Source organism: Macaca thibetana, chromosome 6 (genome assembly GCF_024542745.1).
Source record: "Macaca thibetana thibetana isolate TM-01 chromosome 6, ASM2454274v1, whole genome shotgun sequence".
In the NCBI taxonomy this organism is placed as follows: domain Eukaryota; kingdom Metazoa; phylum Chordata; class Mammalia; order Primates; family Cercopithecidae; genus Macaca; species Macaca thibetana.
In genome coordinates, this window is record NC_065583.1 from 86,960,096 (window position 1) to 86,986,077 (window position 25,982).

General features: G+C 38.1%; 1 protein-coding gene across 6 annotated transcripts in view; it reads left to right on the plus strand.

The window, feature by feature from the left end:
- The window catches only part of KIAA0825 (KIAA0825 ortholog), a 475,219-nt gene that overhangs the window by 62,812 nt on the left and 386,425 nt on the right, over positions 1–25,982 (plus strand). For 4 of the 6 annotated variants that reach the window (XM_050794274.1, XM_050794276.1, XM_050794275.1 and 1 more), the window contains exon 3: positions 16,235–16,366. In XM_050794274.1, the coding sequence (XP_050650231.1) occupies positions 16,236–16,366 (131 nt within the window). In that variant the 5' untranslated portion in view covers position 16,235. Of the gene's footprint in view, positions 1–16,234; positions 16,367–18,393; positions 23,219–25,982 lie in introns of those variants that run through there. The other 2 variants (XM_050794277.1, XM_050794278.1) reach the window with 2 other exon arrangements.

Sequence of the window (25,982 nt, forward strand, 5' to 3'; positions counted from 1 at the left end):
TTTGTTTTTGTTTTTTGTTTTTTGAGACTGAGTTTCGCTCTTGTTGCCCAGGCAGGAGTGCAGTGGCGCGATCTCGGTTCACTGCAGTCTCCGCCTCCCAGGTTCAAACAATTCTCCTGCCTTAGCCTCCTGAGTAGCTGGGATTATAGGCGTCCGCCACCACACGCGGCTAATTTTTTTGTATTTTTAGTAGAGACGGGGTTTCACCAGGTTGACCAGGCTGATCTCAAACTCCTGGCCTCAGGTGATCCACCCGAGTTGGCCTCCCCAAATTGCTGGGATGAGGGGCATGAGCCACTGCGCCTAGCCTTAAATTTTTTTCTACTTTTTTTTTTTTTTTTTTTTTTTTTTTTGGAATTTTGCTCTTGTCGCCCAGTCTGGAGTGCAATGGCGCCATCTCGCCTCACTGCAACCTCTGCCTCAGGGGTTCAAGCGATTCTACTGCCTCAGCCTCCCAAGTAGCTGGGATTACAAGCGCCCGCCATATGCCCTGCTAATTTTTTGTATTTTTAGTAGAGAAGGGGTTTCACCATGTTGGTCAGGCTGGTCTTGAAATCCTGACCTCAGGTGATCTGCCCACCTCTGTCTCCCAAAGTGCTGGGATTACAGGCGTGAGTCACTGCGCCCAGCCTTTACTTATGTTTTTATTTACATTTAATAGTTATACATGGGTACATAGTGATGTTTCAGTAAATACAACATATAGTATTCAGATCACAGTAATTAGTCGATCCATCATCCCAACATTTACATTTCTTTGTGTTGGGAACATTCCATTTCTTCTCTTCTAGCTATTTGAAAATATATAGTATATTATTAACTATGGGAATTCTACAATGCTATAGAAGACTCAAACTTATTCCTCCTATCTAGCTGTGATTTTGTATCCTTTAACAAATCACTTCCTTTCTTTCTTTACCCCTTACCTTTGTCAGCTTCTACTAACCTCTCTTCTACTCTTCACTTCTATGAAGTCAGCTTTTTCAGCTATCACATGTAAGTGTTAACATGCAGTGTTTAACTTTCTGTTCCTGGCTTGTTTCATTTAACATAGTGTCTTCCAGACTATGTTTCAACCAGACATATGTTGCTATGTTTCATTTGTTTCAAGAAACTTAAATTTTCTTCATAATATCTTTCTTCACTCATTGGTCATTCAGGAACATATTGTTTTATTTCTATATATTTGTACACGTTCCAAAGTTCCTCTTGTTTTGATTTCTAGTTTTATTCCATTGTGATAAGAAAAGTTACTTGATAAGATTTCAATTATTTAAAATATTTTGAGATTTGTTTTGTGTCCTAACATATGGTCAGTCCTGAAGAATATTCCACGTGCTGATTAAAAGAATGTGTACTCTGCAACTGTTGGGTGGAATTTTCTGTACATGTCTATTAGGTCTATTTGGTCTATTTAAATCCAATGTTTGTTGATTTTCTGTCTAGATGATCTTTCCAGTGCTGAGAACAGGATGTTGAAGCCCCCAACTATTATTGCATTGCAGTCTGTGTCTCCCTTTACATCTCATATTTGCCTTTTATATCTGGTTACTCAGATGTTGGGTGCATATATATTTAGAATTGTTATATACTTTTGCTAAACTGATCCCTTTATGATTGTATAATATCATTCCTTTTCTCTTTTTAGAGTTTTGACTTGATTTTTATCTGATATAACGATGGCTATTTCTGCTTACTTTTGATTTCTCTTTGTGTGGAATAGCTTTTTCCATCTCTTCACTTTCAGTCTGTGTGTCTTTACAGATGAGGGTAGTTTTTTTGTGGGCAGTATATAGTTGGGTCTTGTTCTTTGATCCATTTCTATATGTTTTAATTGAGGAATTGAATCCATTTTCATTCAAGGTTATTATTGATAAGTGAGGACTTACTCCTGTTATTGTATTGTTTTCTTGTTGATTTGTATATCTTTTTTCCCTTAATTTCTCTGTTTATTTTTGCAGTTTGGTGGTTTTCTGTAGTGATAAAGTTTAATTCCTTTTTCTTTCTCCTTTTCTACCAGTGAGTTCTATAATTTTGTGTATTTTCATGGTGGTAGTTACCATCTTTTCACATTCAGATGTAGGACTCCCTTAAGTATTTACTATAAGGCCAATATATGTCGATGAGTTTCCTTTGTTATTTCTTGCTGGGAAAGACTATTTCTCCATTTCTGAAGGATAGGTTTGCTAGGTGTATTATTGTTGTCTGGCAGTTTTTTGCTTTCAATATTTTTAACATATTATCCCATTCTCTCCAGGCTTATAAGATTTCTGCTGAGAAATCTGCTCTTAGTCTAATGGGGATTGCATTAAATATGACTTACTGCTTTTCTCTTGCTGTTTTTAGAATTTTTTTTTTCTCTTTGACTTTTGACAATTTCACTACTATATGCCTCAGGGAGGATCTGTTTGAACAGAAACTTTTTGGGGATATTTGAGCTTCCTGGATCTGGATGTTCATGTCTCTCCCAGAACTTGGCAAATTTTCAGTTATTATTTTATTAAATAAGGTTTGTACACCTTTGTCCTTCTCTTTTCCTTCTGGAACTCCCATAATGTGAAAATTAGTGCATTTAATGGTGTCCCATAAACCCGGTAGGCTTTCTGCATTCTTTTTTTTCTTCCTGTATTATTTCAAAAGCCTGTCTTTAAGTTCAGGTATTCTTTCTTCTGCTTGGTCTAGTGTGTTGTTAAAGCTCTATATTTTTTTTATTTTATGTCTGGAATTCTTCAGCTCTAAGATTTCTATTTGGCTCATATTTATGATATCTATCACTTTGTTGAATTTTTCATCCCAATCACAAAGTATTATCCTGATTTTATTGAATTGTCTGTCTGCATTCTCTTATATATCAGTGAGTTTTATTATTTTGAATACTTTTTCTGGCATTTTATGTAGTTCCTTGTGATTAGTGTCTACTACTGGAGAATTACTGTGTTTCTTCAAATGTATCATGTTTCCTTTCTTTATGTTTGATATGTCCCTATGTTGATTTCTTCACATTTGGTATAATAGTTGCCTCTTCCAATTTAATGGAGTAGCTTTCATAGAGAAAGATTTATTCCTATAGATGGGTCTTGCGGTGTCAGTTGGGTGGGGTGCTTTGACTTTGGTTATAGGTTCGCATAGTAGTGTAATCTATGTTCAGTTTGGGGGACTTTCCAGCTTGGATGAAGATGTGCAGTGGTTTGGCCAGTACAAAGGTGGGTTCACCCTGGGTAAGTCCACCAAATTGTTTCTCTGGCTAGAAATGCAGGTGGCACAGATTGATTGGTTTCCCTGCTGTGCAGGACCAGAGTTTTAATTTTTAGCTTCCACAGATGAGTGAGCACATTTGATGTTTGTCTTTCTGTGCCTGGTTTTTTTCATTTAACATAATGACCTCCAGTTTCATCCATGGTGTTGCAAATGACAGGATCTCATTCTTTTTTATGGCTGGAGAGTACTCCATTGTGTATATGTACCACATTCTCTTTATCCAGTCCTCTGTTGATGTCCATTTTGTCTTTTCAAAAAGCCAACTTTTTGTTTCATTGATCTTTTCTATTGTTTTCTTTGTTTCAGTTTCATTTATTTCTGCTCTGATGTTTATTATTTCTTTATTTTCTACTAATTTTGAGTCTAGTTTGCTCTTGCTATTCTAGTTCTTGATGCATCATTTGGTTATTTGAAGTTTTTATTCTTTTTTGATGTAAGCACTTAAAGCTATGAATTTCTCTCTTAGTACTGCTTTCGTTATATTCCATAATTTTGTTTCTTTGTTTTTGGTTTTTTTTTTTTTGAGACGGACAGAGTCTCACTCTGTGACCCAGGCTGGCTAGAGTGCAGTGGCTTCATCTCGGCTCACTGCAACCTCTGCCTCCTGGGTTCAAGCAATTCTCCTGCCTCAGCCTCCCAAGTAGCTGGGATTACATGCACCCGCCACTACAGCTGGCTAATTTTTGTATTTTTTTAGTAGAGATGGAGTTTCACCATGTTAGCCAGGCTGGTCTTGAGCTCCTGACCTCAGGGGATCTGCCTGCCTCGGCCTCTCAAAGTGCTGGGATTATAAGCGTGAGCTACTGCGCTGGCTCCCATAGGTTTTGGTATGTTGTGTTTCCATTATCATTTGTTTCAAGAAATTTTAAAATTTGCTTCATAATTTCTTCATTGACCCACTGGTCATTCAGGAGCATATTATTTAATATCTGTGTGTGTACAATTTCAAAATTCCTGTTATTATTAATTACTAGTTTTATTCCATTGTGACCAGAGAAGATGCTTGATATTATTTCATTTTTTTGAATCTTTTAAGCCTTGTTTTGTGACCTACCATATGGTCTTTCTTTAAGAATGATCTATGTGCTGAGGAGCAAAATACACCAGAAAAATGTATTCTTCAGCCACTGAATGAAGGAATTCTATAAATATCTATTAGGACCATTTGTTCTATAGTGCAGATTAAGTTCAACGTTTCTTTGCTGATTTTCTCTTTGGAAGATCTGTCCTATGCTGAAAGTAGGGCGTTGAAGTCTCCAGCTATTATTGTATTGAGGTCTATCTCTCTCTTTAGCTCTAATAATATTTGCTTATTATAATAATATCTGGATGCTCCAGTGTTGAGTGCATATATGTTTATAATTGGTGTATCATCTTGGTGAATTGACCCCTTTATCATAATATAATGACCTTCTTTGTCTCTTCTTACAGTTTTTGTCTTGAAATCTATTTTGTCTGATACAAGTATAGCTACTTCTGCTTTTTGTTTGTTTGTTTGTTTCCTTTGGCATGGAATATCTTTCTCCATCCCTCGGTTTTCAGTCTTTGTGTATCTTTATAGATGGAAGTGTATTTCTTGTAGGCAGGACACCATTGGGTCTTGGTTTTTTATCCATTCAGCCACTCTATGTATTTTGATTGGAGAGTTTAGTCCATTTACTTTCAGTTTTGTTATTGATAAGTAAGGACCTACTCCTGCTGTTTTATTATTTGTTTTCTGGTTGTCTTGTGGTTATCTCTTCCTTCTTTCCTTCCTTCCTGTCTTGCTTTTAGTTAAGGTGATTTTCTATGGGGATCTGATTTAATTTCTTGCATTTTATTTTTTGCGTATCCACTCTACGTTTTTTACATTTGAGGTTACTGTGAGGTTTGCAAATACTATCTTATAACCCATTAGTTTAGACTTATGACAACTAAACATTGATTGCATAAACAAGCAAGCCAAAAGAAAACTAGTAAAAACTCTCTAACTTAGTTCACCAGCTTTTTAACTTTTTGTTGTTTCTCCTTATGTCTTATCGTACTGTCTACATCTTGAAAAGTTGTTTTAATTATTATTCAATTCATTCATCATTAGTCTTTCTATTTAAGATATGAGTAGTTTATATACCACAATTACATTGTTATAATATTCTGTGTTTTCTTTGTTCTTACAATTACCAGTAAGTTTTGTATCTTCAGATGATTTCTTCTTGCTCATAAACATCTTTTTCTTTTAGCTTGAAGAACTCCTATCATTTTTTGTAGGACAGGTCTTTAATTAATGAACTCTGTCAGCTTTTGTCTGGGAAATCTTCATTTTTTCCATATGCTTGAATGATATTTTTGCAGGATATACTATTATAGGGTAAAAGTTGTTTTTTGTTTTTTTTCTTCCTTCAGCACATTAGGTATATCCTGACACTCTCTCCTGGCCTGTAAGGTTTCCACTGAAAAGTCTGCTGCCAGACATATTGGAGCTCCATTGTATGTTATTTGTTTATTTTCTGTTGCTGCTTTTAGGATTCTTTTTTTTTTTTTTTTTTTCTTGAAATGGAGTCTCACCCTGTCATGCAGGCTGGAGTGCACTGGCACAATCTTGGCTCACTGCAATCTCCACTTCCTGGGTTCAAGTGATTCTCCTGCGTCAGCCTCCTTAATAGCTGGGATTACAGGCTCACACCACCATGCCTGGCCAATTTTTTGTATCTTTAGTAGAGACAGGGTTTCACCATGTTGGCCAGGCTGGTCTCAAACCCCTGACCTGGCAATCCACCTGCACTGGCCTCCCAAAATGCTGGGATTACGGGCATGAGCCACCATGCTCAGCCGGATTCCTTTTTTTTTTTTTTTTTTTTTTTTTTTAATCTATGACTTTTGGGAGTTTGATTATTAAATGCCTTGAGGTAGTCTTCTTTGGGTTAAATCTGCTTGGTGTTCTATAACCTTCTTGAACTTGAATGTTGATATACCTGTCTACGTTTGAGGTGCCATATTTTTTTATTATTTCTTTCAATAAACTTTCTGCCCCTTTCTTTCTCTCTTTCAGGCCAATAACTCTTAGATTTGCCCTTTTCAGGCTATTTTCTAGATTTTCTGGCCTGCTTCATTATTTTTTATTCTTTTTTCTTTTGTCTCCTCTGATTGTGTATTTTCAAATAGCCTGTCTTTGAGCTCACTAATTCTTTCTTCTGCTTGGTCAATACTGCTATTAAGAGACTCCGATGCACTCTTCAGTATGTCAATTACATTTTTCAATTCCAGAATTTCTGCTTGATTCTTTTTATTTCAATCTCTTTGTTAAATTTATCTGATAAAATTCTGAATTCCTTCTCTGTGTTATCTTGAATTTCTTTGATTTTCCTCAACACAGCTATTTTAAATTATCTGAAATATCACATGTAGGTGTTTCTCTAGGATTGGTCTCTGGTGCCTTATTTAGTTAATTGGGTGAGGTCATGTTTTCCTGGATGGTCTTGATGCTTGTGGGGTTTTTTGTTTGTTTGTTTGTTTGTTTTGTGCCTACGCATAGAAGAATTAGGTATTTATTGTAGTCTTCACAGCCTGGGCTTGTTTGTGCCTGTCTTTCTTGGGAATGCTTTCCACGTATTTGAAGGGACTTGGGCCCCATGCCCAATTACACTATGGTTCTTGCAATCTTACAGAGGTATCACCTTGGCAATCTTTGATATGATCCAGAAGAATTCACTAGATCATCAAACAGAGACTCATGTTCTCCTCCCTTACTTTCTCCTAAACAATCTGAGTCTCTCTCTCTCTCTCTCTCTCTGTGTGCTGAGCCACCTGGAACTGGGGGTGGGGTAATATAAGCATCCCTGTGGCCACCACTGCTAGAACTTCCTTGGGTCAGACCTGAAGCCAGCACAGCACTGGGTCTTGCCTGATGGCTGCTGTAACCACTGACTGGTTACCACCTATGTTCACTCAAGGCTGTAGGAATCTCTATACAGCAGGTGGGGAAGCCAGCCAGGTTTGTAGCCTCCCTTCAGGGCAGTTAGTTCCCCCACGCCATAGGTGGGTTCATAGATACTGTCTTGGAGCCAGAGATTGGAGTCAAAACCCTTAGAAATCTATCTGGTGTTCTGTTCTACTGTGGTTAAGCTGGCCCTCAAGCCACCAGACAAAGTCCTTCCCACTGTTCCTTCCCCTTTTCACAGGCAGAGGAGCCTAACTCTGTGGCCGCCATCACCACAGGCCCAAATGGAGTATTGCCAGACTACAACCAATGTTCCCATAGGGCCCAAGGGCTCTTCAGTCAGTCAGCTTGTTGTGAATGTTGCCAGGCATGAGACTCACCCTTCAGGATAGTGGACTCCCATCTGGCCCAGGGCAGGGCCAGAAATGCCATCCAAGAGCCTAGGCCTGGACTTGGGGACCTCAAGAGCCCACTTAGTGCTCTACCCCACTGTGGCTGAGCTGGTACCTAAAGTGCAAGACTAAGCCCCTTTTACTTTTGCCCTGTTTTTCTCAAGCAGAAGGAGTCTTTCACCATAGTCATCACAACTGGGAATATGCTAGGTTTCACCTAAAGTCAACATATCTAAGAATCTCACCTGAGGTCCACAGTATACAACCTGGATAGCGTTGTTAGTTATCCAGGGACCAAGAGCTCTCTAGTCAGCAGGCGACGAATCCTGTCAGGGCTGGGTCGTTCTCATCAAGGCAGCTGGTTTCTTTCTGGTCCAGGATTTGTCTAGAAATGTCATCTAGGAACTAGGGCCTGGAATAGGGACCTCACAAGTCTGCCTGGTACCCTGTACTATTGTTGCTGAGCTGGTATCCAAGATGCAAGAGAAAGTCCTCTTTACTCTTCACTCTCCTCTCTTCAAGCAGAAGGAACGAGTATCTTTTGCAGCTGTGAGCTGTGCTCCCTGGGATTGGGGGAGGGGTGGCACAAGTACTCCCTTAGCTGACCCAGCTGGTGTCTCCCTAGGTCATGTACTGCCCTCGTCCACTGGTTCTAAGCCCAGCACAGCACAAGGGCTTGCCTAAGAATAGCCGTCCTTGTATCCTAGACTCCCTTTCAAGTTTACCTGTGACCCCAGAGCACTGCAGCCTGTGGTGGTGAAGATTGCAGAGAAACTCAAGTTCTGATCTCTGGGATGGAAGATTCCATTCTGGCCATGGCTGTTTCAAATGTTCGCTCCATGGGTGGGTGCCAGCTGGGCCCAGCACAGCTTTGCTCTCCCCTGTGACAGGGCAGCACTGAGTTCAATGCCAACCCCCCACCCCACCCCACCCACTGTGTTCTCCCTCTCCTAAGTGCGTAGATTATCTTTCCACACTATGTGGTTGCTGCCAAGGGATGAGGGAGGGTGACATCAGCAATGTGTTTTCTATCCTCTCAGTTCCTCTCTCAGTGATAGGAAGTTAAAACCAGGTAACTTTACCTGATTTCTGGCTCTTATGACACTGCTTTTTTGTGTGTACTTAGTTGTTAAAATTTGGTGTTCCTGCACGGAGAACCCTTGGTGACATCTTCTATTCAGCCTTCTTACTCTGCCTTCCTGACACTCTGTACATCAAGTTTCAGATGTTCAAAAGTCCCATAATTTTTTGCATATTTGCCTTAGTATGAGACATTAAAAGGTAGAAAATTCTGAAGATAGAGGACTAAGCACATGTATTTACTTTTCTTCCCTCCTGAAATCCTATTGAAATGTCAGTAAAGACGTGTAGTAAAGCAAACTTGAAAGAAATATGAGGTGCCATTGGGATATTTCTGGAAGATAGAAAGTAAAGAGGCTCAGACCAATAAAGAAACTGGAGGCATGGAAACAACCCTCTACAACATGCAAAAGAGGAAGTTGCTATGGTAGTAAGAGCCATTCCCTGGAGTAATGCCACCTTCAAAGACAAAAATAACAGAATGAAGTAGGCTACAGGGTAGTCATCAAGGAGGGAAGGCGCTGAAGAAATGTTTATGAGCAGCTAAACAGGTTAGCCCCTTCCTCTCATTATGCAATAGCATTTGCTTCCTCGAAATGTTTTCTCAACAAGTTGAAAATCTAGGTGGTTAGCACATATAGCTATGAGTGTTAACCACAATATAAGAAGCAGAACAGATTCTAGGTTACTTCCAGGCCTCTACCAAGGCCTGGGAGAGAACAGAGAAGCAGAACTAATCTACAGTGAGAAAAATAAATTATTCCATTACAGGAGAGAGGTCCCTATCCAGACCCCAAGAAAGGGTTCTTGGATCTTGCAGAAGAAAGAATTCAGGGTGAGTCCATAGAATAAAGTGAAAGCAAGTTTATTAAGAAAGTAGAGGAATAAAAGAATGGCTACTCCATAGACAGAGCAGCCCCGTGGGCTGCTAGTTGCCCATTTTTATGGTTATTTCTTGATGATATGCTAAACAAGGGGTGGATTATTCATGCCTTCTCTTTCCAGACCATATAGGGTAACTTCCTGATGTTGCCATGGCATTTGTAAACTGTCATGGTGCTGATGGGAGTGTAGCAGTGAGGACAACCAGAGGTCACTCTCGTGGCCATCTTGGTTTTGATGGGTTTTGACTGGCTTCTTTACTGTAAACTGTTTTATCCCTTAGCCCTTAATCCTAAACTTAATCCTACTGAAAGCTATTTTAACCCTTAGCCCTTAATCCTAAGGGTTGCAGAGGGAGGAAGATCCATCTTCCATAACTTCTTCAGGCTGAGTAGGGGTGATGATATTCCTGCCTAACTATCAGGGTCTCTTGTGTTCAGGGTAGAGAGGAGCTCAGTCAGAAAGCATCAGTAGGAAGCAGTAAGGAATCTCAAGACTTTTTAATTTTATTTTCTCAAGCATCAGTGAGGAATCTCCAGACTTTTTAATTTTATTTTAATGTATTTTTATTTTTATTTTTATTTATTTACTTATTTATTGAGACAGAGTCTCGCTGTGTCATCCAGGCTATAGTACAGTGGCACGATCTCAGCTCACTGCAACCTCTGCCTCCTGGGCTCAAGCAATTCTCCTGCCTTAGTCTCCCGAGTAGCTGGGATTACAGGCATGTGCCAACACACTCAGCTAATTTTTATATTTTTAGTAGAGACAGGGTTTTGCCATGTTGGCAGGCTGGTCTCAAACTCCCAACTGCAGGAGATCCTCCCATCTCGGCCTCCCAGAATGCTGGGATTACCGGCATGAACCACTGCACCTGACCTCAAGACTTTTTTAAAGCCAACCCAAGTCATGGGCTTGTACCCTCAAATACCTATGAGTTGAGTAAATTTCTCTCCTTTTCAGGTCCCAAGATAACTTGGAACACCTGGATCTGTTAGAAAGTGACATTCTTTACTTACCACAGTACAGAAACACTCTACACAGGGACTGTGTAGGCAGGGTATGAGGCCAGTTCTCCAAAAGGCTTTTATTGACTTTACAAGCCAAGTTTGATTCCTTAAAGTAAAGCACACCATTCCAGTCAAAGCCTTGGTATGTCCTGTTGTGTCCTGTTACAAATGAAAACAGATTCTTTTTTTTTGAGAGGGAATCTTGCTCTGTCACCCAGGCTGGAGTGCAATGGCATGATCTTGGCTCACTGCAACCTCTGCCTCCCAGGTTCAAGCGATTCTCCTGCCTCAACCTCCTGGGTAGCTGGGATTGCAGGAGCCCACTACCATGCCTAGCTAATTTTTGTATTTTTAGTAGAGACGGGGTTTCACCATGTTGACCAGGCTGGTCTCAAACTCCTGACCTCAGGTGGTCCCTCTGCCTCGGCCTCCCAAAGTGCTGGGATTACGGGCATGAGCCACTGTGCCTGGCTGAAAACAGATTCTTATTGCACTTATGCAAATAACTATATTGCCATAAATTAAGAACATTCACAAATAGTTTCCAAATTCTGGAGAAATCACATGGAGAGGAACAAATATGCCCCAAATTTTGTTCACAGGAGTATACTTTACTCAATTGTTTAAAGCTGTAAATAGCTCAAAATAAAAGTTTTCTTGACTCTGAAAAACAAAACAAGGATCAGCAACATTTTAAGCAAAACATTAAAAAGATTATTGTAGACTTCTATTAGTTTAGTCAATGCAGTTAACTCCTGTTTGATAGTCATGAACATTTCAGCTCTCCATGAGAGTCCTGAAAGTTTTTTCCTCTATTCTGATGTCACAGTCTCCAAAGTTATCAGAAAATCTTCATTCAAGAACATCTGCTAGAGTTCTATAGTTGATTATAAATCACCTTCTAAAGAGGACCAAAACAAGACAACAATTATCTGTGGATGACAAAACATCTTAGGAGAGCCACAGTTGAAAACATAATTGACAAATAAATTTGGCTACCTCTGTAGCATACAATAATTTTATGTAATGATTATAATTATTTAAAAACATACACTAAGTCATTTTAGAATTATAAATTTCCCATAATTTTGGAACATATACCAATAACATATTTATACAAATATAGCCCAAAGAAAACAAAACGCTGTTTTACATTTGATAATCCTTCCCGTATGACTTTATACTAAATAAACTAAATGTCACTGTTTGCATTAGTGCATTGTTGGTGTCAAACCAATTTCTTAATAAAATCTTACAGACAAATGTATTCAATCTTAATCAGTTTGACTGTAAGGTAAGATTCTCATAAACCTTTTATAACCCTTTACAATTTTTGTTAAAGAGCAGATTAAAAGGAGGTTTTTGCTCTAAGGAAAACCTGTTGTGTTTTTATTCCAGTGTATGGAAACACTGAATAATACCCCTTTAACTTTAGCCAATATGTTCACACACAGAATTTTTTTTACAAGATTAATTTTTCACAAACCGTTCACAACTTGTTTAAGCTTGTTTAAGGCCTTCAGCCTGTATTTTGGGAGGCCGAGACGGGCAGATCACGAGGTAACTTAAAACAATCCTTGTAGCAAGCTACTCGGGAGTAAATAAATCCATATTCCCCATGACTTCTTCCGTCTCAAAAAAAAAAAAACAAAACAAAAAAAAAAAAAATCTTTTAGCCAAAAAGTAAATAAATCCATATTCCCATGACTTCTTATAATCTTTTACCAAAAGTATATTCTACTTTCCTTACAGGCCTTGTGTGTAGACTGTTTGTCAATAGTCTCAATTACATGTTAAGTGTTAATTCTTAATGACTTTTACTTTTGGTAAAAACCTTGGTAAGTATGGGATTTTAATTATGTACTAGGTGTGGAGCCTGGGACCCAGACAGAAGTGCAGATAAGGTCTGACTCTTTCCAGAGTCTCACTCCACATGTACCAGGCCTTACCTAGCTATAAAACAGGCAAGTTGTACAGTTAAGAGTCATAGTGGCATTTTATGAAGCCTTTAGGAGGCCTAATCACCTTTAAATTGTACATTTCTTACATAAATTCCCTTTCATAAATTATTTCACAACTTACACAGACAATCTTCGACATACTTGGACTTTCCCACTTGTCCTAAACATCTCTCTTTTTAAACCAGTTATTTTACTTTAGGACAACAATTTACATACAAGAGCATTTCTTACATAAAATTTCTATTATTTATAACCTTCTTTGCCTAGCTAGTGGTCATGGTTAATTTCACATATCTCCAGGCCTTATCTAGAATCTAATGCTCCAAAACAAATTGAATAATTTTAAAAAGTTAAGCAGTTTGTGACCTTAAAGTATTTAGCAAACTTAATATCTGACCCACATAATTTAAACCCAATGTTTACATTTTTGAAGATATTTTTATTTACCGATAATGTTTAAAACTGTCTTTATTTCCCAAATATTACTTAAGTCACGTGAACTATATGAAAGGCATTAAACATTACTTTTCTGACAAAATATTTGATTTCAGGTCTTATTATTAAACCAGTTAATCAAAGCTCTTTCACATATAAACATCACACACACAACACATATAAATACACAGAGAGAAGATAGAGGACTCATTCCCTAAGGCAGGAATTGAACCCTGAACCCAGGCCACCATTGTGATGGCAGAGACCAAGAGAAAGTACTGCCACATGGTTACAAGGTCAAGCTCCCAAGGACATACAAAAGGGAAACCTTATCCAGTTTTTTTCAGAGACCTGCAACAAAGTTTGTAACTGACAGTTTGCTGGGCCATCTTGAAAAGCAGGCTTACAGGTGCCCTAAGCCCATGTTCTATCCTAAGGTACTCCTGTTCATGACACAACAATAGAGAAAGACACACAAAGTACACCAGATTCACTACAGCTTAAGACTAGCTTCACAATTCCTTTTTCCCATAATCAAAACTTTGTAGGAGATAAACACTAATTTTTACCATTCATTCAACTGGTTTGCAGAGAGAGAAAAAGAAAAGAATTGCCTCAGGCAGGGTGGGGAAGGCAAAGAGTTCAGGGAGACCAGAGAAAGACCCACCTGTTGTTCAAAAGTTCGGTGGCCACTTGTTGGTCACAGAGGGATCTTTTCCAGGAGTTCCATCAGCTCTCAAGGTTTTCCCGTTTTGGGGAGGAAAAAGCTCCCCATGTCATATGTTCCTGTACATGCCTAATCCTATCACCCATAGCCATCAGCAAAGAGTACAAGGCAGATTAATCCAAAGAGAACAGCAGTTCACATCCCACAGTGCCAAACGTATTCTTAGCCAAAAGGGATTTTACTGAGAGAGGCCTCTAACCCCTAAATCTTATAAGGAACCCTAACCCTCCTAAGTTGGGCCTCTAACCCAAGGTTGGCCAAGCATCCTTGCCTTTTATTAAGGGGGGACTGTAACCCAGTGTCTTAGGAGAGACCCTGACTCCCCTAAGTTGAGCCTCTAACCCAATCCCATTATTTACCTGGGTACCCCACCACTTACCCAAAGTTGGCTGATCAGTGTTGCAGTCCATTTCCTTTGGATTGGGGAGTTTCTTCAGTATCATCCCTTTGGGGTTTGCCAGAAAGATGTTACCAGGCGCCACCACTTGCCCAAAGTTAGCCTTTGGGCTGGGGGTTTCCTTATTATAGTCCATTCCATGGTTGCCAGAAAGATGTTAGAGAAAAGGAGTCCTGATCCAGACCCCAAGAGAGAGTTCTTGGATCTTGTACAAGAAAGAATTCAGGGTATCCATACAGTAAAGTGAAAGCAAGTTTATTAAGAAAGCAGAGGAATAAAAGAATGGCTACTCCATAGACAGAACAGCCCCATGGGCTGCTGGTTGCCCATTTTTATGGTTATTTCTAGATGATATGCAAAACAAGGGGTGGATTATTCATGCCTCCCCTTTCTAGGCCATATAAGGTAATTTCCTGATGTTGCCATGGCATTTGTAAACTATCATGGCACTAGTGGGAGTGTAGCAGTGAGGACAACCAGAGGTCACTCTCATGGCCATCTTGGTTTTGATGGGTTTTGACTGGCTTCTTTACTGCAAGCTGTTTTATCAGCAAGATCTTTATGATCTGTATTTTGTGCTGACCTCCTCTCTCATTCTGTGACTTAGAATGCCTTAACCATCTGGGAATGCAGTCCAGTAGGTCTCAGCCTTATTTTACCCAGCTCCTATTCAAGATGGAGTTGCTCTGGTTCGCACACCTCTGACAGTTCCACTGTAGTGTGATGAACTCTTGGTTGGTCACTTGTGCAAATCATCAGATATGTGCTTGCTTCTGTTCACAAATCCTAAGGAGATACCCACTGATAGATATACAGCATCCACTCATGTAGTGTCTGAATCAACCTTCCTGCTCTGGCGGGAGAGACCTTTTGGATAAAACAACCTCTTAACAGTAGAGAAAATCCTTGCTAGCTACCAATATGTATCAATCTAGTCCTTTGTCAGTAAAAAAGAATGGATCGCCATGGATCATTTAGACATTTGAGGCAAATCAATATCATGAAAGTGGAGAATCAAGTTTAACCAAATGAATGGTGGTGGCAGAAAGGCTAGCTGTCTGCCAAAGATTAATGATCTCCATTCATGGCATAGAGCTTTCCTGGAATCAAATGTCCAGCCAGTGGCATTTCCCAGACACCTTCGCCGCCAGGTAGAGTCATGTGACTAGCTCTCACTAGAGAGCTCTTAACCACATTTAAGCAGATGTGGTAAGAGTCATTTCTTGGCCAAAGTAATCAAGAAGGTAGTTTGTCTTTCCCACTTACTTCTTTCCCCATAGCTTCTGCACTTACTTCTTCTACACAAATATCACCTCCTCAGAGACCTTCCCTGATAAAATAGCTCACACTCTGCCCTTGCTGTATCACTCTTAATTTAGCCCATTGCCATGCTTTACTTGTTCTTATAGCACTTCTCACCATGTGATTTTTGATTAAATATATCTGTTTATGTGTTATAAAAAATCTGTCTTCCCCACTAGAATAAAAACTCCATGAGGGCAGGGTATTTAAATTATTGCAGCTATATCCCAGCCTCTATAGCAGTGCTGTAACCTATCAAGCGTTCAGTACATAGACAGAATGAATGATTAAAGCTTTGATGGTGATGAAATGCATGTGCCTCAAGAAGGAGTATCATATCATTCAGTTTTTAGTTAGGTATCAATACTGAGGTTGTCAAGGGGTGCTAGAGGAACTCAAGGATAGTTTTGCATCCTTCACATATAAATAGACCCAGTGGGGTGAGGCTTTAAAAAGTCTAAGGCTACAATTTCCAGGTAAGTATATTGACAAGAGTTGAGGGAAGGTATTGAATTTTTGCTGCACCCACCCTTGTTCACAGTGGTCTGTGGGCTCTGTCACTTCCATTACAGTTCTTGGCCATAATGAGAAGCTATAGGATGCTTAAGTACTCTCTGAGGGATGCTGTTTTGTTCAGCTTTCAAACCATAGAAAAGTGTGAAAATTAGGTCACACCTCATGAAATTTAAATAACAAAACATTCTACCTAGCTTTATAATACCCTAGTTCTCCAACTGCTATATTTCATTATGCCTATAAATGGGAATTATTATTTTTGGTTTAGTATCACAACTTGAGGTGAATTTCTGCCCACCCCTATCCTTGGCCATTGTAGGGGAACTGACATGTTTTATTATTTATTCTTGCTCCTCAGAATGGATTGGGATGATGAATATTCTCATAATTCTTTTGACCTACATTGTTTGTTAAACTCATTTCCTGGAGACTTGGAGTTTGAGCAGATCTTCAGTGATATTGATGAAAAGATTGAACAAAATGCTGCAAGGTAAATATTGTTAATTATTTAAAACAAGTTGTTTTCACATTTCACTTATATGAAATTTACCTGGTCTATTTGTGTCCTGCTCTTAGATAATTTTAGGTTTTAATTGTCATTAACTTTCCCCCAAAATATTGATTAGACTCCCTCTCACTTAAAGTGTACATGGTTGTCTTTATCTGAGTAGCATTTTTAAGACTAGAAAATATAAGCACTATCTTGAAGTAGGCAATTAAAGTTTATTAAATTGGCACTAATGTTTTTTTAGAGCTTGTCAATATTGATGTTCTGAATTTTCATTAATATGGTTAGAGTGTAAGGCCATGATTGCTTGAGTTACTAAAAACAGAACATTAAAATTTTTTTGCATAATATTTAAGATTCTTTCTCACTTAAGTAGGAGGCTAGAGACTTTATAGAGAGTTGTTATACTAGATTAGTCATCACCTATCCCAAAAAGTCGTGTTGCCAAATACTGAGGGAAACAGTGACAGCTAAATGGTTTCTCATTAATACGTGTTCTTTGGTAGAAAGGACTCTGTCTTCATATGTAGTTGTGGACCCTATAATCAGACAGTTACTTATTTGCATCATTTTGATCAATGGTTCTACTTTACCTCATGTGGGTTACAAATGTGCAAACCACAGTAAAAATTAATATTGTGTAATGATACATAGCATTTCCTTTTTTATAATTTAAGATATAGTTACATTGAATTTCCAAAGAAACTGAAACAAGTAAGTGAAATGTTCCTATGATATTTTTCCTTCTGCTTTACATGAGAATAGTTAGTTCTTTATTATAACAATGGGCATAAGTAAATTGAAAAGATAGCATATTATTGGAGAATTATACTTAAAAACATCTCCCATCCCAGAAATCCTCTCCATGAAGGTAGTAGAGAAAGGAAAAAGAAACGCTTTTATTATTGAATTAAAAACCAGAATATGATGTGCATTTCAGGCAGTTCACTAAGAGCTTGCAAAAATGGAAGGGAATCTCACTCCTTTAAATAGCGAAGCAGATACAGCCCATTACATTACATGTTATCAAGATAAACAATCACTAGTCCTCAAGTAGGAAGACTGGATAGCACATTTTGTCACACATAGTTCATCCTAACTTTTTACCATGGTAAATTAATGTTAGCTAATTGGCTTTATCCTGAGGAGAAACAAACTTTTTTGTGTCTTTATAACCGGAGATCGTTTTGCAAATTGGAACAGGCAACCAATGCAGTTAGGCTCTTACTCTCTCACAGGAACTGGGAGATTGGGCAGCTATCTCCCTTGATGCTTGCATTTCAAAAAGATAGCTCCCAGTTTCTTGAGAAGGGCATTCCTGGGTCACAAAGCTGACAAAAGGACTGCTGACAAGTTTTCCAAAGAATAGATACATGTCTTCCTAGTCTTCCAAGGAATAGATACATGGCAAAAGATGAGAAAGTACTTATGATTACAGGCTTTTCCGTTTTTTTTTTTTTTTTTTTTTTTTTTTTTAGTCACCCAGGCTGGAGTGCAATGATGCAATTTCAGCTCACTGAAACCTCTGCCTCCCTGGCTCAAGCGATTCTTGTGCCTCAGCCTCTCGAGTAGCTGGGATTACAGGCACCTGCTGCCACACACAGCTAATTTTTGTATTCTTTGTAGAGATGGGGTTTCACGATGTGGACCAGGCTGGTCTTGAACTCCTGAACTCAGGTGATCCACCCGCCACAGCCTCCCAAAGTGCTGGGATTACAGGCGCGAGCCACCATGCTTGGCCTATGATTACAAGCTTTCTAAGGTAAATGCTCTAAGGAAAAAGGAGAGGAGGGAAATCTTTTCCCTTATTTTCAACAGGGAAAATTAAACTTTTTATTTTTAATTTGTATTTGCCCTTTACACTATACCTATACATATACACATTATATATGTATTTTAGAGATAGACAACCAAACTGTGAATGTATAGTTGATATTTCATATAAATATAAAATAAACTTTAGGGTAATTATGTATTTATATAACTTTCATGTTATATATTTATGTATTTTATGACACAGTTTCTAACTCAAAGAAACTTACAAATGAAAATAGTATTTACTTAAATAGATTAACAAGACATTACCTAAATTTCAGAGATGCTTATATTTTTAAAAATTGAACTATTTTTTAAAAGGTAAACCTTTTCCTTCACAATGGAACTTAGGCTCCATCAAAATAAAACAAGTCACTGAACTCGGATGCTTTTGTTCTGGATTGCTTAGTTTTATTTATGAACCATATATACTTAATTTTTTGCCTTACCTAGTCAAAGAGAAATCATATTTAAAAGTAAAACAGTGATTAAAACATTGTATTTTGCATTAAAAAATAGTTATTAGGTCAAAACTCAGATGTTAGTATTAAAAAGAAAATACAGTATGGAACATAGGATATAATTTTTAAATTAAAAATATTTTATTGCTCATATATTAAAACGAACCTAGAGCAGAACCACCTCAAGTGACCATTGATCTTCACAAGGGACAAAATAAGGAAGTAGCTGTATGTGCTGTATGCTACATTTAGAATCAAGTCTATTTTTCATCAAATTCAATTATGTTTTCATTATACTCCAGAGAATAAACATAATAGTATAGAGTATATATATTTTTAAAAATAAAATACTGAATAATAACTGTGGTTCAGAAGAGTATAAATCATTTATGCGCTCATTTATTGCCTTCTAACAGAATAGCTTTTAGAAAATTGTATGTCATGACGAATCAGTTATGCCACACTTACACTGCAGTAGTTGAATTACCCTTGGCATTTTTGTATTCTAACAGTTCTATTTATCTCCCAGTAGTGTACATTGAATAAGTAATGAACATCTGTATGGTATAGGTTTTCCTCCATAGTTTTAAAAGAAAAAAACAACATTAGTAATTCATTTTAAAATACGATAGTTTTTTCCTTATACTTGAATTTTTAAAGTAGCAGTGACCCTGACATCTATTTATGAATTCCTTCTCTCTCCTTAATATCATCAGGTTTTATGAGCCACAGGGTCTATTGCTTCCCCAAAGCAGTGATTCACCAGAATGGACCAGTGTGCCCAAAGGTCACTGAACCTTCACCTGCCCTTCAAGAGAGGCTGTCATTCTCAGACCACTTCACTTTTACATTCTCCTTTCCATTCAAGTCAGACCTGGGTGACTAATAGGTCCGACAGCAGAAATTAGTGATAATGAATCATTTATTCAAACACATATCAAAATAGGTAACAAGAGGTAAATAACATGCCAAAGAGAAACATTATGAATGTTGTACCTCCGTATCATTAGTTCCCTAACTGAAAACTGCATACTTTAGCACTAATGAACTGAGTGGTACATGTTTTACAAAATATTGAGGTACAGAAGTTCTTCTGGGCTCACAATATGACACAGCATAGACTGGACGCGGTGGGCTCATGCCTGTAATCCCAGCACTTTAGGAGGCTGAGGTAGGCAGATCACAAAGTCAGGAGTTCGAGACTAGCCTGGCCAATATGGTGAAACCTCGTCTCTACTAAAAATACAAAAATCAGCCAGGCATGGTGGTGTGCACCTGTAATCCCAGCTACTCAGGAGGCTGAGGCAGGAGAATTGCTTGAACCCAGGAGGCGGAGGTTGCAGTGAGCCAAGATTGCGCCACTGCACTCCAGCCTGGGCAACAGAGCGAGATTCCATCTCAAAAAAAAAAAAAAAAAAAAAAAGACACAGAATGATTTTTTTCCCCCTTAATGTTCAGTTGGATAAATATAATTGTATCTTAACAATTTATTTTACTTTTTCATTTCCTAATTATAGACAACCTCTGTGTGTATCTTAGGAAGTAAGTTTTGCTAGTACCAACGCCGCTGGACTCCTTTTTTTTCTTTTTTTTTTTTTTAATCTAAAGAAAGATGTAATCTCAACACTTTGGGAGGCCAAGGCAGGAAGATCACTTGAGGGCAGGAGTTTAAAACTCGCCTGGACAACATAGCAATACCCCATCTCTACTGAAAAAAAAAAAAAAATTAGCCCAACCTTGGTTGGTTGCTCACCTGTGGTCCTAGCTACTCGGGAGGCTGAGGTGGGAGGACTGCTTGAGCCCAGGAATTTGAGGCTGCACACACTATTGTACTCCAGCTTGGGCAACAGGCTGTCTGGAAAGGAAGGGAGGAAAGGAAAGGAAAGGGAAAGGGAAATGAGGAAAGGAAAGAAAAGGAAAGAGGGAGGGAGGACCCGAGGCAGGGAGGAAGGAAGGAACAAGAAGTGCTACCAGGTCGGGTGGGGGCTCATGCCTACAATCCCAGCACTTTGGGAGGCTGCGTGCCGTGTGCAGATCTTTTGAGCTCAGGAACTTGAGACCAGCCTGGGCAACATGGCGAAACACTGTCTCTACAAAAAACAAAAACAAAAATTAGCTGGTGTGGTGGCATACCCCTGTGGATTTAGCTACTTGGGGTGCTGAGGTGGAAGGATCCCTTGAGCCTGGGAGGTGGAGGCTGCAGTGAGCTGTGATTGCACCACTGCGCTACTGCCTGGGCAAAAATGTGAGCCCTGTCTCAAAAATAAGAATTGCTACTAGCAATAATACTATTTATTTGACTTCACCTAGAAAATGCAGGGAGAGGGGAGACATTTAACCATGTCTATTAATGAAAGGGTACATATTCCATAGATTACACTTCTTTTTTATATAATGCTTACATTTTTTGAGCTTCCATATTAAAAATTTGCTTTCAAGTTTTCCATATGATGGAATTTTATGACTATATATACATATGATGGTATTTTATGACTATATAGACACACAGACACACACACACACACAAATATTAATATATTTTATAGCCAGAGCAAATTATACAAAATGAAAATTAGTCATTTCAAAGGTTTTACTGTGCATTATTATTTCTGGCAATATTGTGGCACTTATTTAATAATAAGTAGATGCAAATTAATGTTTGCAATCATTTTTGTAACTTCCTGTGTTTGCACTTCAGTTTTGGGTTTCTTCATTATACACTACATCTCACAGAATCCCGACCTCTTCTCCCCTCCTGCTGAACAAGACCAGGCCACATAGGAAGAAACCTGGAAAGGGCTAATTCCCCCAACTACTGTTGAACCCAGAATAAAACTTTAACCCACTTTCCAACTCTGACTGGGCCTTTCCAGCTCTGTTCTTCTCTCCAGAATTAAGAATGCATCCTCCTCTGCTTTAGGAGGCTAGAATGAATAGGGTAAAATGTGGAGTCAGTAGCTCCATTCGATGATTGTTACAAGACTTTTTCAAGTATTGTGGACATTTCAAGTGTTTGAGGTTTTTTTTAAGTACAGTATAGCTTTTATTTTTAAGTGTGTTAGCTTCACCTACTCTTGGCCAAATAAGCATAAGACAATAGAGAATTGTTGTTTGGGGATATTCCTAAAAGATATTATTGTATTATCTTTCCATGGCAAATAAGGAAAGGGAAGCACGTGTCTGCCTGTTTATAAATTGTTGTAATAACAAAAGTTGAATAGTATTATACTGAAAATCCAGACCTCATAAAGAGATTGAGCCAATAGTAGTTGGACCACTATTTCCCAGAGAGGATATTAGTTAATGGGTCAGTGGGAAGTAAGCCCCACCCTTGATGTAACAATCTGAGGTGCCTGGTGAAGACCTGGCCCAGCTCTGAAAGCAGGAACAGGGGAGGGAACACTGTAAGAGGACTGGAGCCTTGGTAACAGATATGACTGCTGTGGCCGGCTCATCTTTCATGTTGGATGATGCCTGGAGATTGAATCCAAGCCTGTCAACTTTCCCTGGAAAAGACCCTTGTCATGGCCTCAGCTGAGTCAACACCTTGTCTAAAAATGGTCACTAACACCACATCCATTGCTAATCACAATCGAAATTCTAGAATGCCATGACTAAGAATATCCTTTCATGGGACCTGGAATGGGAGCTGGGATGGGAAGGGGCTGGAAGCTGTTGCCTTTATTTTCTACTTAAGGACTTTTCTTTAAGCCAGGCATGGTGGCACATGCCTGTAGTCCTAGCTACTTGGGAGGCTGAGGCCAGAGGATTGCTTGAGTCCAAGAGTTCGAATCCAGCCTAGACAACGTTATGAAACTCTGTCTCATTCATAAAGAACTAAATTGGAATTTAAAAGTAATTCCTTTTTTTGTGTGTGCGTGATGAACTTTCACTCTTGTTGTCCAGGCTGGAGTACAATGGTGCAATCTCATCTCACTGTAGCCTCCGCCTCCCGGGTTAAAGCAATTCTTCTGCCCCAGCCTCTCAAGTAGCTGGGATTACAGGCATGTGCCAGCTAATTTTGTACTTTTTTAGTAGAGACGGGGTTTCACCATGTTGGTCAGGCTGGTCTCGAACTCCTGACCTCAGGTGATCTACCCACCTTAGCTTCCCAAAGTGCTGGGATTATGGCCGTGAGCCACCATGCCTGGCCAGTAATTCCATTTTTTAAAAAAAGATTTTTGATTTCCACTTTGAAGATATTACTTGTTCTTCACTGTATTTTCACTGCCTAAAACAGTCTTGGCACGTAGTAGGCTAGCAGATAGTCAATAAATGTGCGTTAGACATGTTTGTTAGGTATTATTGCTTTTGTTTTATCTTAAAGTTAGATGAATAGAACATGATAGATGAAGCTACCTTCAAATGCATTTTTCCTTAAATATTTTTTGCATTATAAAAGTAACACATACTCCGGATAAAATTTCAAACAGTAGAGAAGAGCAGTGAAGAAGAAAACTTTTACCATTCCTCTGACCCTCCTAGTCTTGTTCTTTAGAGGAAAGCTATCTTGATAAATTATTGTGTAATTTTCTGGAAATATTCTCTACATAAACATGTATGCACCCCAAAATATATTTTTATACAAATGGGAATTATATGTATATTCTGTGGTTAGATTTTTTTTTACTTAGTGTGTATATATGTGTGTGTATATATATATACACACACACAATGTGTATACTACATATGTATGACATATATATACTGCTTCATATATATATAATCATATATATATGAGAGTATTTACTGTATGCCTACCTCCTCACACATAAACCACAGGTATTATTAAAACCTTCAGTTTGTAGCTTCTAGTAAATCTGTTATCTGGCTTAATGATTGATTTAATCAGGACAATGGAGATAAAGATGTAGACCTGATCTGTTCCCATATCTCTTTGGATTCCCATTACTACGTACGTTTTTTACGTACGTCCCATTACACTCTGTTTTTTCACTATCTCTTTCTCTGAAAGAGAATCAAGGGAGTTGGCACAGAGCAAATGCTGGTGCAGATCCTTCACTTTTCTCTTCCTAATTTCAGTTTGTATGGTTTTGTTGGGATAAACCATCTTCTGACTTCATTAAATTGTGCTGAAATTCCTGGGCAAGCTGCCATAGGTTAAAAAAAAAAAAAAAAAAAAAAAAAAAAGGAGCACATTTACTTATTCTTGATTTTCTTGGGTATTAGACTATGTCTTTCTAGCCCTATAGAATGTTTCTAGAAACTTCTCTTTATATTATTAACATAGCCCTGTGCCACTTCCATCTTGCTCCTGTCACTAGTTTATGAGAAGTGATCCAAATCAGATGTAGATTTAGGAGGCAGAAGAAGTGATCTAACTGCGTTGGGAAGCTCGTTCTTATCAGTACAAGATCATTTTGGTCCTGTGAGTACTATCCTGCCACCGACTGGATTTCTGGGAGTATTTCACAATTGGTTGACTCTTTTGAAAGCACTTTAGATTTTCTTAGGTTGATACAGGCCTACACTAGGTGTGAATGGTCCAAATTGAAGCATCTGCACCATTCAAGAGCCATTCTCAACTTTTGTAGGGGGATTCGTGGTATATAACAACAAATCAAGAGAGGACCCTAACTAACTCTAAAGTTTCTTTCATACTGTGTTGCTCATAGTAAACTCTGAACAAAAGGTGGGTTAACAATAGATGGAAATTCTGAGAGAGGCTATTAATATATAGTCCCAATGAGCAATGATAAGGGCCTAGGCCAAATCTTTTACAAAAGGAATGGAAAGGAAAGGATACGTATGAGAAAGATTTGCTGTCAAGGGTATTTTTTCCTGAAGTGTAATTACATCTTTTTGAAATGATTAAATGTCTCTGAAATAGAAAACAATTCAGGATAAGTTTTAATTTCTCACCATTTTAGCCATTAAAGTAGTTGTGTTAGGAGTATTTTTTGACTTTTTAAAAAATATTATCCAGAAATGTCTTTGTCTCAGGAAAGTAAGTTTTCATTTCATGGCTGACTTATATTTTAATTACATACTAGTTTGTATACATCAGCCCTCTTCCCTATTAATTACCTGATAATTCCAAGGAATGCTAGTAATCTAGTTAGATAAATAGGGCTTATCTAAAAACTAGAAAATCTGTTTACCTCAGAATGATTTCTTTGTCTTTTTAAACACAAAAAGCACAGAAATGGACAGAAATGTAACAGAATTGAAATGTCAATGTAACAATTGAAAAGACTTGTCTTTTCCTTAAGTTGAACTTATTTTGTGGGTAAGAAGTATAAGCAAGAGCATCACAATGTAAAAGCTTAAAAAAATTTTTTTTTTATTTTGGGTTTTCCATACTGTAATAAATAAGTCTTTAAGCTTTGCCATGAGGCATCTATCCTGATTTAAGAAATAAAAATTTTTGTATTCTAACATTCCATGAAAGCCATATATGTGTTTTCTACAATCTTTTTATTTAAAAAGTTCTCATAGTTTATCAATGGAACATACTTTTTTTCCTTTTAACTATTTTGTGACTGGATAATACTTCTGAAATCTTGTAAGAACTTTATAATAAGCTGAAGTTTCAAGATGTTATCATTATCCTCTTCTGTTTTTCAGTATCTCATCCTATCTCCAACTGTACCAGTTCAATATTAATCAGCTCTTGGACTACTATTGTTATTTAATGCAGTCTGTCCAATAGTAGGACATCTCAGCCTTTTTGGAAGTGAGATGGTACATACATACATACACACATACATCCATACATGCATGAATGTAGTAGTGACCATAAAAATAAATTCGTATTTCTTATTCTTCAAATAAATGTAGTTTTAAAGTGAGACAACAGTGAGGTTAGATGACGAGTACTGACTTCTAAGGGGTGAGGTGTCAGGGAATTTTAAGTACAGTGATTCTACTAATGTTCTTAAAGCAACATCCTTGCATATAATCTCCTCTTCTACAAGGAAAAACCTTTTTACACCTCCCACAGGCACTTTTGGTGGCTCCCTCCTGTGTACTCCCTTAGCACATTGTACACAGTCCTTATCAAGTCTTACTGTGTTGTAGTTGTTTATTTACAGGTTTATCTCTTTCACTAGACAGAATTCCTTTAGGGACAGGACAACGTCTTATTCACATTGGGTTCCCTAGTATATATCACAATGCCTACTACATATTTAACATTCAGCTAATGTTTGTCAAATTTAATGCCTTCATTCAATAAGCAATTTTTACAGTCAGGGAATCTGGGAATGGATGTTGAATGAGAAAATTACCATAGATATCTTTTTAAAAAAGCATACTCCATGTTGCATTTTAAAAATGCTTTATAAATTGATTTATACACA